Genomic DNA, 13,115 nt, shown 5'->3' on the forward strand with positions numbered 1-13,115 from the left:
ATCGAACAAATGTAAATTAGAGGCTTCATGTTCCCAGTGCTTCAGGAACGTGCGCATGAGTTACGTAACGAAAATAACAAACACGAAACATCGAAGGCGGCTGCTTACATATTGAAACATATTGGCTGCTTACAGCGGTTCGTTTGCGGAGCGTAATAGAGATGGCGCTACACGCTCCGACGCCATGCGATGCCTTCTGAGTGAAGACAAATACCTGAATCGCCGCAACAGGGGAATGGCCATGTGCTAACTTTATTGACTTTATAGGGTAACTCAGTGCGCATATGCAACATGCAACATGCAACAAAATTATCGCACGGTAAACGTGAAAAGCGTTCTCCGACAGCATGCGACATCGGCGTACCCTAGATAATCGATAAGAGGAAGGCGAGTTGGGGAGTTCTGCGGACACTGCTTTTTATCAAATAAATGCTTTATCTGTCAAATCGATATTTTTACGGATTAGCTACTCAACTCCAAAAAAAACAACATATTCATATCAATGCCACACTTACGAGCACGAAGGAGCTGGGAACGAATGAGTGTCTTTTCATGCACATTTGTTGTCGCAGCATGGTTGTGCTTCTTGACGAAGATTTCACCTCCCGTAATACGTATTTTATTACCAGCAGGAGACTGCTCATCCCAACTCGTACTTCCGCATAATGACAATACACTGCGATGGCAGTCATGATGATAAAGAGTGACCACATTTCAACTAAGCACATTTGCCTTAGTATGTTGTTCCGAGCACATGAATAAAAAACGTGCTTATTTCCGTTACTGGCAGCAGTTACGCTAAAGCGCAAAACACGAAGGCCCTTTTGAAGCAGAATTTTAAGCTCTTTTAGCCTCCTTGCATTCGAATGACTCATTCGGTGACATAGCGTACCTACAAAAGGGGCGAACCGTTATGTATTTATATATATAGCTCTGACTGCTGTAGCTTATGCATTTCTAGGCACTTTCAGTCCTTGTATCTCAAAAGAAATTATGGTCGCGACAGGTACTGAAAAGAACAGAAGTACACTTTAATGGCACTGAGAACAGTATTATCGACAAATTGCTTGCACATTATCTCCACCACAACCAAGCACACTACCCGCCGTGGTTGCTCAATGGCTATGGTGTTGGGCTGCTGAGCATGAGGTCGCAGGATCGAATCCCGGCCACGGCGGCCGCATTTCGATGGGAGCGAAATGCGAAAACATCCGTGTACTTAGATTTAGGTGCACGTTAAAGAACCCCAGGTGGTCGAAATTTCCGGAGTCCTCCACTACGGCGTGCTTATAATCAGAACGTGGTTTCGGCACGTAAAACCCCATAATTTATTTTTTTTAACCAAGCACACAGTTCTGAGGGGGTAAAAGGTATGGTGCTGCTACGTGAAAACAGTGTAATTCATTGGAGGACGCACATGTGTCGACTTGGAGTTTTCGCTCACCGCGATAAAGCTAACAAAAGCCATCTGTTAGATTATTACCATTATTTCGCTTCCGCCTGCTTTTTCGGTGAAAAGCTCCGCATTCGTGGCAAATAATAATGCATCCAGAAAGCAAGAAGATGTCATTTCTTCATTTACTGAGCACGTCGCCGTTATCGGGAAGGGGAAGCCAGAAGGCACTCACTGGTTGCGCGGTCACCTGTCAAAGACGGTCGCGCCCATGAAGCGGCGCTGCAAAACGATCTATGCTAGGGTGACATAGAAAGTGATGCAGTTAGAGCCAATAGCGATCGCCTCTGTTCATCAGCGGGCAGGGCGGAATTCTCAGATATGATAATTATTATCTCGACTCGCGGCCTGCGCTCGACCCTATATTTCCTCGCAGGCACGTGCCAGCTACGCCTAAACGCCGGCTGCAAGGTGGAGACCCTGCACGCGTGCAACGAAGACTACATTCCATACACCAAAGGTCCATACCTGTACGAGCCCGGAAATGAGTTCGACGACGGATGCAAGTGAGTGAAGCGTATCTGTTTATTGAGAGGCACTTGAGGCCGTATTGACCAAGCTTGTCGGTGGTAAGAGCTCTTTGTAATTGGCCAGCCACCTTCCCTAATGCGGCGCCTGTTAGTATCGGCCGGCAAATCAATTTAAGAGCTGTTCAGTGTGCGAATCGCTTTGCAGCGTGGTTGTAATCGATGCCGAACCAAAGAATCGGGTGCTAATTGCGACACAGCTTTCTCTTGAGAGTACAAAATCATTGCCAAAGTTGCGTCAAACGAGTCTAAACAATGCTTTCTTTTGCACAAATACGGTGACAGCGGGTGACTGGTAACTCAACAATGATTCTGCCGAGTGCGAGTGGCTTGAACCCATTCTTTATTATTGTGAAAATGTTGAGAGTACTGAGCCTCCATGTGACGCATCTTTCAGTGCAGTTTCAGTGTATCATATCTAATGAGCCCTTCTTTGGAACATGGAAATGCCTGTGTTCTCAGGTGATCTAGTAATAGTAATAATGGCAATTGTTATAATAATAAATCAAAAGGTTATTATAGTGCCAAGGAATAGCTACGGAGCCTTCCTACTAGTGCACTTGAAAAGTAGTACGCAAATCAAAATGTAGAAAGAATACATATGTGGCACACAATACAATCATACATGGAGAAAGGAAGTGGTAAACAGAAAACGAAGAGGCAGGCGTAAAAAGCAGTCAATCATACAAGATGCTTTTCTACATTCCTACGAAACACAAGAAATTAACTGTGAAATATGTCGATACAAACAGTACACATATTACATGTTCTTTGGAGTGGAGCTACATGACAGTCTTAACTGCAATAAGGCCGGGCAGAAAACGTGCATTATTTCCTGGTGCACATTCCTGGTTCGGAAAATTGCACTGGGTTGAGAAATTAGGGGCAATGTATAATGCCATAGACCACATTAACAAGGAACAATTCGTCTGTCTTATTATGGCTTGATTTTAGAGCGTGAGTTGAGGTAAACTTGAGAGGGCTGAACTCTGGTCAGCAGAACAGAAAAGGCCGTGTCTGAAAATAGATATCAGTTTATTTCTAACGCGTTCAATGAAGTCTAAATTAGATTTGCACGTTCCACCCCCAATTACATAAGCATAGTCTAGTAGGGGGAGGCATACAGTAGAATACGATTTGAGAAAGGCAACAGCAGCGTGGAAGTCATGCAACATATGGCAAACAATACCAAGAGCACGAAGGGCACGTTGTTTCTCATATTTAGCATGTGAAGAGAAACTTAGCGTCTTATCGAAATACACAGCAACACATTGGGCAGTGGAGCATCCCGGAGATTGTATGGTAATTGCACATGGCGTTTTTTTCCGGCAACGTAGTTTTCGAAGCATTTAAGACTAGCTTATTGTATATACGCCAGATTGAGAGTGAAAAAATGTGTTCTTGGAGGTCAACGCAGTCTTAAACAATACTGACAGTTTTACACAGCTTGAAGTCGTCAACATATAGAAAGAAAGAAGAGTGTAGAATTGCTGACGAAATGCCATTCATGAACAGTAGAAACAGAAGAGGGTCAAGAACAAATGCTTGAGGAGCTCTGCTAGGGACCTTCTAGCTAATATAATTCTTTCAATAAAAGCGAACAACGCACTATCTATTGGTCAGGTAATTTGATACCGGGGCAGTGGTGGAAGAAGGTATGTCTATTCGCGTGAGATTTGTAATAAGGAGATCATGGCAAAGTGCAGCAAACGGTTTACTCATATCAAAGAGCCCCTAATTGGTCCCTATTATGCACCAGACTGAAAGCGTGGGTCGTAAACCTGACCAAGATCATTGTTGTGGACGCCCCACTACAAAACAATATTTTCATCTATTAAAATGTTTTAGCACTGACATTATAGGCATTAATAAGGACAAGCGTCCCACGATTTTGACTGCAATGCTTCCAAGATCAGCCCGCATTACAAATGACACTAAAAGCTTTGGGAGCACATCAAATCGTGCAGTGGCAAAAATATCGGCCCACCGAGAAACATTCTGAGCACACTGTCTTCAGTATCGACCTAATAAACTCGTCCAGACAGTGGACATGTCAGATTGTGGTGAATTATTCAGTGCAGGTTTCACTCGAAAGGGGGACCACGTTTATGAGTGAATAGGTGAATGTTACGGCCATTTAAATTGCCCAAAGAGTAACCACCGTATCCATAAATGCATCTTTACTTGAAGTCAATGACTGACTTGATTTAAATGACGCCTGTCGTGAACGTGCCGAAGGAAAAACAATGAGCGTCTTGGTCACGCTCCCGCAGGCGTAATCTAGATCAAGTCAAGCATGGGCTTCAAGTAAAGATGCATTTATGAATGTAGGAGTAATAGTCCGCAGGGCAAACTTTCGATAGAAAAAACAGAAAGACAGAAGAGTCACACAAATGTTCAAAAGACAAATAAGAAGCAATCAGCGGGTCTGCTATTGCGATAGCGAATATACGGAAGCTACAAGCGAATTTTAGTCGTTATCATCACCGCCGCCGCGGAGCTTCATATATATTTACGTGCATCTATGCTATATGCTTATTCATGCCCGCACGCAAAAGTTCACTGCTGTACAATCAATCTGTAAAGTTTCTCATACAAGGTCTTACATATACGCACCTGACAAAACTATTCCCCCGAATTTTGAGAATGGCAGCCCGCAAACAAATGCCGTGAAACATAACAGCCACAACGCAGGCTTGTTACCTTGAATCTTCTCAGACTATTAAATATTAAAAGTACAAAACAGTGCCAGTGCTCAAACATGAGAGTGATGTAATGTTACTGGTGCAGCTCTTTACGGGCAGCATAGTGGCGCCTGCGCGATGTCGTTACGGGCTCTACTTGGTTCGTGGAAGCTCTCATGGCTGCCAGAAATTTTTGAACACCCACGTATGTCGCTTTCTCGTTAGTCGGACGCGCCTATAGTTAGCACTATAGTTAACTATAGTTATAGTTAGGTCTGAGAAATTGAAGCGGGACGCTAGACCTTTTTATCGCACTGAGTGCTTCGTTCTGTTTTTTTTATGTTCATGATAAAAGCAATCGCGAGCTGAAACCAAGCTTCGTAAACCATATGTATATGACAAGCTCCATTCTATGGAGCACGCAAACAAGTCTTTCTATAAATATATATCCAGGCTGTGTTTTAATTGATTATTAAAAAAAATTCATGAGTTTTCTTCCCATGACCGTGTCCCTTGCTCATGCCGTTGAGCGAGAATTTTTCGTTCCAGTGCATTCCCCCCTCCTCCCTCGCTTTGTCTTTGCTCTTCCTGCAAAATTCCTTCCTGAGCAGGCGAAAAACACGCGACTCAATCGGAAAGCCCACATTTCTGTCAACAAAGTTTTTTTCTTTTTCTTTCTCTTCGAATCTGGCCACATATGTTAACTGATGCGACATCAGGCTACATTCAAGTAAAGGAATAGTAGAGGCATTCCGTGCACCCCTATGCAAGGTTCAGCGAGGAAAGTAAATGCTAAACTCTGTGCTTGCATTGCACCAGACTAGAACCTGGAGTTGGGAGCACGCGCACGCTATGCGTCACAGTGAAAAGGCGGATTTGTTTTGGGTACCTGAGTGGAGTTCAGCAATACATTTATTTTTGGCCCACGCGAAACATGAGAGCAGCGACGCCGCAAATTCGTGGCGTTAGGTTCTGAAGCCTGTCCATTGTCTAACAAGCTTGTTGCGTTCATGTAAGCCACGGAGGTTCAACAAGGGGTGTTTTGAGCTAAATCAAAAAAGTTGTCAGTTTGTGCGAGTTTCTACTGCGTTTTTGGTGCATTTCGAAGCTGCACACAGAAAGGTACATGCTGAATCGATTGGATGTATCTCAAATATTTAGCTGTTATACAGGCCCTAATGTGCGTGGTACCAAATTCAGCAGTGAAGTCAACATGACTGACACGTTTCATAAAAGTTATACACAATGTGAGGTTGTGCTATTTACATATTTTTCACTTCTACCCTCTCTCTAGGGTGTTTTGGTTTCTTCTTCTCCTGCACTGCAGAGTAACGTCTAGGTGAATAACTGTATGCTGGTAAACAGCTCTACATTTAAATAAAGGGCTGTATGGTGTATTCACAAGATATAGCATCATCCAGTTTTGAAAGCTCAATTCGTTACGACCCCATCTTATCGTTCAGTCCAATTAGGTCATCATCACAACGCACACGTTACTACTTGTGGCACTAACACTTTTCTTTTTTTTTGTCCCATGCACGTACAATGAGTGGAACCAACTCTCCGCTCCGCTATCTTTTTGACTTCGGACCATGAATTATTTTGTGCAACCATACACAATCACTTATTTGCTTGCGAGTGAATTTGCTTGCGAGTGCGAGTGAATTGTGTGTGTGTGTGTGTGTGTGTGTGTGTGTGTGTGTGTGTGTGTGTGTGTGTGTGTGTGTGTGTGTGTGTGTCAGTGTGTGTGTGTGTGTGTGTGTGTGTGTGTGTGTGTGTGTGTCAGTGTGCGTGTAAATTTTTTTGTGTGCGCTGTTTTTCGCGTTCTAGCTTTACTACAACTTTTTGTTTTGTCAGCATAACATTGCTTCCTGATATGCATTGTAGATGTTATTAAATTTGATATTTTGTATTGTTATTTCATGTACGCCGCTCCCCTCTGTAAAGATTTCTGCGCTTGAGGGTAAAATAAATAAATAAGTAAATAAATAAATTGTAGCGGGTAATATGCATGTGGCACTGTAGTTGTAGTGGGTAATATGCATGTGGCACTGTGCGGACTGCCACCGCTGCGGCGCGAGACACGAGCGCGGGTTGTTGGTGCGAAGCGCTAGGACTCGTATCTAGAGCTACTTGCGATCCCTCGAACGAGCTACATAAACCCCACTTCATTTGGTGGAGCTGCGGGGTAACCTCAAAAACTGGAACTCCGAAGCAGGACGCTACCGACTGCTGCGACCATGCCTGACGAAACCACCCAGGAAGATGCACCCCAGCCTCCGACGGTCATCGTTTCCGGTGCATTGCGCCAGCGTGATCCTGCCATCTTTAGCGGCACCGATGATCATGACGTGGAGGATTGGTTGTCATCTTACGAAAGGGTGAGCCAGCATAACAAGTGGGACGACGTCACAAAGTTGCACAATGTGCTGTTTTACTTAACCGGCGTCGCGAACCTCTGGTTCCGAAACCACGAACACGATTTCACAACGTGGAGCAGATTCAAGACAAGTTTCACAGAAGTGTTCGGGCGCCCCGCTGTGCGCAAGCTTCGCGCAGAACAACGCTTACGGGGGCGCGCGCAACATCACGGTGAAACGTTCACAAGTTACATCGAAGATGTCATTGACCTGTGTAAGCGCGTGAATCCGTCAATGGCGGAACAGGACAAGATAAAACACATTATGAAAGGCATTGATGAGGACGCATTTCAAATGTTGCTAGCGAAGGATCCGCGTACGGTGGCCGAAGTTATCAACTTGTGCCAAAGTTTTGACGAGCTACGGAAACAACGCATCTTAGCTCGGCGCCCACCGCCTACGGAAGATTCGTTAGCAGCATTGGTTATTGGCGACAACCACGCAACTTTGCTGACGCAAATAAAAGAATTTGTGCGCGAGGAGGTCGCGCGACAGCTCTCGATTTTGCCGACCACGGAGAAGCCTTCTCAATATTTGGCTCCAGCGATCCGACAGGTAATTCAAGAGCAAGTGACCGAAGCTCTTCCACCTCCGTGTCAGCCGGCTCCCGTGGCCGCGCCTCTGACGTATGCTGAAGCCGCTGCACGGGCGCCTCGTCTGCCGGGATTCTCTCCTCCGCCTTCAGCGCCTCTCCAGCCGGTGTTCTCTCATCCGCCCTCGCCTCGCCAGCAGGTCGCTCCCTTTTTCAGCGCACAGCAGCAAGGCACAAATCCTTGGCGTACTCCTGACAACCGCCCAATATGCTATGCCTGCGGTACACCGGGGCATGTAGCGCGCTTCTGCCGCCGGCGCTTGCCGGCCTTCGTGGGCACCGCGCGACCACCCAGCTCCGGATTCCGACCATACCGTATGCCTCAGCGACCACCATCGGAAGTCTACGCTGCTGATGACATACCAGCACCGCAGTCACAGCTCTACAATACTCGTCGCTCGCCTTCCCCTCGTCGGCGCTCACTCTCACCCATGCGTCGTAGGCCCAGTGCCAGTACTACTGAGGCGGAAAACTGATTTCCGCAGTTCCTGAGGCACGAACTGCGTCATCGTCGGAACATCAAAGTCCTCGTTTTTCCCCCGCTAACGTTATTGAAGTGTCTGTTGATAGCATCAAATGTCTTGCCCTCGTCGATACAGGTGCTGCTGTATCTGTGATTAGTGAGAAACTTTGCCGTAAATTACGGAAAGTGACCATGATGCCTTCGGTATTATTGCTTAGAACAGCCAGTGCACAGCAAGTTCAGCCAGTCGCTATGTGCACTGCCAGGGTGTTGATTCGAGACATTTTGTATCCGATTGATTTCTTTGTGCTAACTTGTTGCTCCCACGATGTGATTCTCGGTTGGGATTTTCTGTCGCGCCATCACGCCGTCATTGACTGTGCACGTGCTGAGGTTCAGTTCTCCGTTCTGTGCGATATGCCATCTCACGACGTTAAAGTTCATGATGTTACCAGGATCTGTGTAGCTTCCGATACTGACCTTCCCCCTCACAGCGCGGTATTTGTCCCTCTTTCATGCGCATCGCTTGCCGAAGCGACGGTCATGTTTTCACCCGCTGCCGTCTTCATTCGCCGCCAGCCTATATTGTTGCCTTTCGCTCTCCTCACGGTGCACCATGGGGCTGCAGAAATACTGATTTCTAACCCAAATTCGTACACTTTGGCTTTGCACTGTGGCGAGACTATTGGTACCATCCAGACTGTGGACGCTGACGTTATTGTGCATTTCCCTGTTCCCGACGACGTGGATACTGCCAACGTAACAGCACTGGCACCCCATGTGCCATCTAACCGAGTACCACCGGATGTTTTTTTGTCGCTCTATTGCCGCTGACCTCGAGCCGACACAACGTGAGCGGCTTATTACTCTTTTAAATGATTTTCACGCCTCTTTTGACTGCAACCAAGCATCATTAGGCCGCACAAGTACCGTCTCTCACCACATTGATACGGGACATCACGCACCATTACGCCAGCGTCCGTACCGCGTGTCATCCACCGAGCGTCGTGTCATCGCCGAGCAAGTTGAAGACATGCTTGAACGTGGTGTTATCAAGCCATCCTGCAGCCCTTGGTCATCTCCTGTAGTACTCATTAAGAAAAAAGATGGCTCGATTCGTTTCTGTGTGGACTATCGTCGCCTCAACAAGATTACACGAAAAGATGTCTATCCTCTACCGCGCATAGATGACGCCTTAGATTGTCTTCATGGTGCCGAATTCTTTTCTTCTTTGGACTTGCGATCGGGCTATTGGCAAGTGCCAGTGGATGAATCCGACCGCTCCAAGACAGCTTTTATTACGCCTGATGGCCTGTATGAGTTTACCGTAATGCCATTCGGCCTCTGCAATGCACCCGCGACATTCGAAAGGATGATGGACAATCTTCTACGAGGCCTCAAATGGAAGACATGCTTATGTTATTTAGACGACGTGGTAGTTTTCTCCCCTGATTTCACCACTCACCTCTCTCGTCTACGCGAAGTCCTTACTTGCCTTACCACCGCCGGCCTTCAACTTAACTTGAAAAAGTGCCGCTTCGGAGCCCGCCAGCTGACCATACTTGGCCATGTCGTGTCCAAAGACGGCGTCCTTCCCGACCCTGACAAACTTCGTGCTGTCGCAGAATTTCCGCGGCCGACTACAGTGAAAGAGCTCCGCAGTTTCGTCGGTCTTTGCTCTTATTTTCGCCGCTTTGTGCGCAATTTTGCCTGCATCATCGCTCCCCTGACGAAGCTCCTGGCTGGCTCTGGTGACCTTCGCGACTGGACTCCGGCGTGTGACCAAGCCTTCACCACTTTGCGTCGTCGGCTTACCTCACCGCCTGTTCTACGCCACTACGACCCGAGTGCACCGACTGAAGTTCATACCGACGCCAGCGGCGTTGGTCTTGGGGCCGTCCTTGCACAACGGAAGCCTGGCTTTGCAGAATATGTGGTTGCATATGCGAGTCGTGCTCTCACGAAGGCAGAATCCAATTATTCTGTCACGGAAAAAGAATGTTTAGCTATTGTTTGGGCCTTAAACAAATTTCGCCCTTACTTGTATGGCCGTCCGTTCGACGTTGTGACAGACCACCACGCGCTCTGCTGGCTTGCGTCACTGAAAGACCCGTCGGGGCGTCTTGGACGTTGGGCTCTTCGGATCCAAGAATTTGACATTCGCGTCATTTATCGATCCGGGCGCCAACATTCTGATGCAGATGCGCTCTCCCGTGCGCCCATGCGATCCGACGAAAGGCCACCTTCATCCACAGAGTGCCCGGTTGCTACGCTTGCTGTTACTGACATGCCGTCTGAACAGAGAAAAGATCCGTGGATTGTTTCTCTTATTGACATTCTTAGCAGTTCTTCAACGTCTACATGCCCTCGAGCCATTCGTCGCCAAGCCACCCACTTCGTGCTACGGGACGCCATCTTGTACTGCCGAAACTATCAGCTCGACGGTCGCAAATGGCTACTAGTCATCCCTCGCCATTTGCGTTCCGACGTATGCACGTATTTCCATGCAGACCCACAACAAGCTCATGCTGGCGTCCTGAAAACCTACGAGCGGCTCCACCAGCGGTACTACTGGCGCGGCATGTATTCTTATGTCCGCAAATACATTCGGTCATGTGCAGCCTGTCAGCGACGCAAGACATCTCCTCATACGACAGGCCCTCTGCAACCTTTACCGTGTCCTGCACGTCCTTTTGATCGGGTTGGCATCGACCTTTATGGGCCTCTTCCATGCAGCGCTACCAGAAATCGTTGGATAATTGTCGCAGTAGACCACCTGACAAGATATGCTGAGACTGCTGCACTTGCTTCGGCTGCTGCTCGCGACGTCGCCGCATTCATCTTACGGCATTTCGTCTTACGGCACGGCGCACCGCGAGAACTGCTCAGTGACCGAGGCCGCGTCTTCTTGTCCGAAGTTATTAATGAGCTACTCGCCGCGTGCCGCACTATTCACCGCACCGCTACGGCGTATCACCCACAAACTAACGGTCTAACGGAACGATTCAACCGCACCCTTGGGGACATGCTCACCATGTATGTTGCGTCGGATCATTCCAATTGGGACGATGTCCTCCCTTTTGTGACGTACGCATACAATACCGCCGTTCAGGCTACCACAGGCTTCTCACCATTTTTCCTTCTTTATGGGCGTGAACCATCCACTACCCTCGACACCGTACTACCATATCACCCGGATGCCTCTGAATTCACCCCTCTTTCCGAAGTTGCTCGCCATGCTGAAGAGTGCCGCCAACTGGCTCGCTCGTTCACGTCGGATACCCAAGGAATCCGCAAAGATCGCCACGACAACGATCAGCCCACACAGTCCTTCGCCGTGGACTCTCACGTCTGGCTTCGGCTGCCCTTCCAAGCTCCAGGCCTTAGCCCAAAGCTTGCCCCGAAATATCAAGGTCCGTACCGGATCGTCGCGTGTACTTCGCCTGTGAATTATGTGGTCGAACCGGTGACGCCATCTTCGGACAAACGCCGCCGTGGCCGCGAGACTGTTCACGTCAGCCGCCTGAAGCCGTACCACGACCCCCTTATCGTATCATCGCCTTAGGTCGCCAGGATGGCTCCTCTTCGCCCCGGGGGAAGTTGTAGCGGGTAATATGCATGTGGCACTGTAGTTGTAGTGGGTAATATGCATGTGGCACTGTGCGGACTGCCACCGCTGCGGCGCGAGACACGAGCGCGGGTTGTTGGTGCGAAGCGCTAGGACTCGTATCTAGAGCTACTTGCGATCCCTCGAACGAGCTACATAAACCCCACTTCAAAATAAATAAATAAATCCCTCAACATGTATTTGTCCCCTTCGTTGAGTGCCCTGGCGTACAGTCCAACAGGTGACGATGCTTCGATGACGACATTTGTCTTCGCCGCAACGTAGCAGAATACCTTTGTCGAAACGTTGTTTTCAGCCTGTGGTACACTGTGGTTCGCAACTACTGATCACTTGGTCTCAATCTTCCTATGAAGCAGTATTTTTTGGGATTCTTTGTGCTTATAAGACCTCGTTCCTCTGTCTCTCTTTTTGGGGTTTCTTTGTGTTCATAAAACCTCGTTCGTCTGTCTTGTCATGTTTTTTCTTTCTGTGACGTTCAGCATCTCCTACACTTGGTAGTGCAGAGTGAACTCGACAGCTGAAAGCATATCCCAAGCCATACGGTATCGTTAGCCTTTTTCTCCGCTGAGGAAGGAGGAGATGAGCCGGAATCCTAGAGATCATTATTAGCATTGGCTACATTTCGTGACGTCAGAGAGCTCATGCCTCAAGTGACTAGCGCAAAAGTGGACACGGGACACTAAAAAGCGACAAAGACAAGTGCAACACATGCGCTTGTCCTTGTCACTTTTTAGACTCCCGTGTCAACTCTAGCGCCAGTCACTTCAGCATGTAATACCAACTAGCCCGGTCTCCCACCCTGCTCATGCCTTAGACGACAGCCCTGCCACCTGCCTCGCTCCCGCCGCATCCCCGTTAGTCGATATTGCTACTGACACTGATAACTCCGTGTGGTGCACTCGTAGGACTCACAAGTTGCAGATCGCGTGTGCTCTGAAGTTCGTCAATGAATGCACGGAGGGCCTCGCCCGTGCCGCGGCGCTGGTAGCAGTGGAGGCACTGGAAGAGCACATCGAGGCTATCTGCAACGTGGGCTCGGATCCCTACAAAGGTGTGTCTCTCGCTCTGCACCTCTCCTTTCTCTCTTTCTCGCTTTTTTTAATATTCAGCACGTACAGTGCTCAGCGATGCAAACGCGACAAGCACACCGCATGCCGGCCGGTGCTTTTCACGCCAGCGGTGAGCACTATATCATTACTTGGGGGGGGGGGGGGGCACCATCGGGCGCAAAGGCCCTCGATTACAATGCATACCACAATGCATCAGTACGGCGTCCACAAAAAGCACGTGGCACGGAATGCGACCCGAGTATAGTGTTTCAGTCGCATAAGTGGTGCACAGTACACTG

At 48.2% G+C, this 13,115-nt stretch overlaps 1 protein-coding gene across 1 annotated transcript in view; it reads left to right on the forward strand.

The window, feature by feature from the left end:
• LOC139047993 (uncharacterized) overlaps nt 1–13,115 on the forward strand; it is a 37,415-nt gene that overhangs the window by 14,991 nt on the left and 9,309 nt on the right. The window contains exons 2-3 of the mRNA XM_070522248.1: nt 1,830–1,959; nt 12,673–12,818. Coding sequence (XP_070378349.1) covers nt 1,830–1,959; nt 12,673–12,818 — 276 coding nt within the window. The remainder of the gene's footprint in view (nt 1–1,829; nt 1,960–12,672; nt 12,819–13,115) is intronic.

Source organism: Dermacentor albipictus, chromosome 7 (assembly GCF_038994185.2).
Source record: "Dermacentor albipictus isolate Rhodes 1998 colony chromosome 7, USDA_Dalb.pri_finalv2, whole genome shotgun sequence".
In the NCBI taxonomy this organism is placed as follows: Eukaryota; Metazoa; Arthropoda; class Arachnida; order Ixodida; family Ixodidae; genus Dermacentor; species Dermacentor albipictus.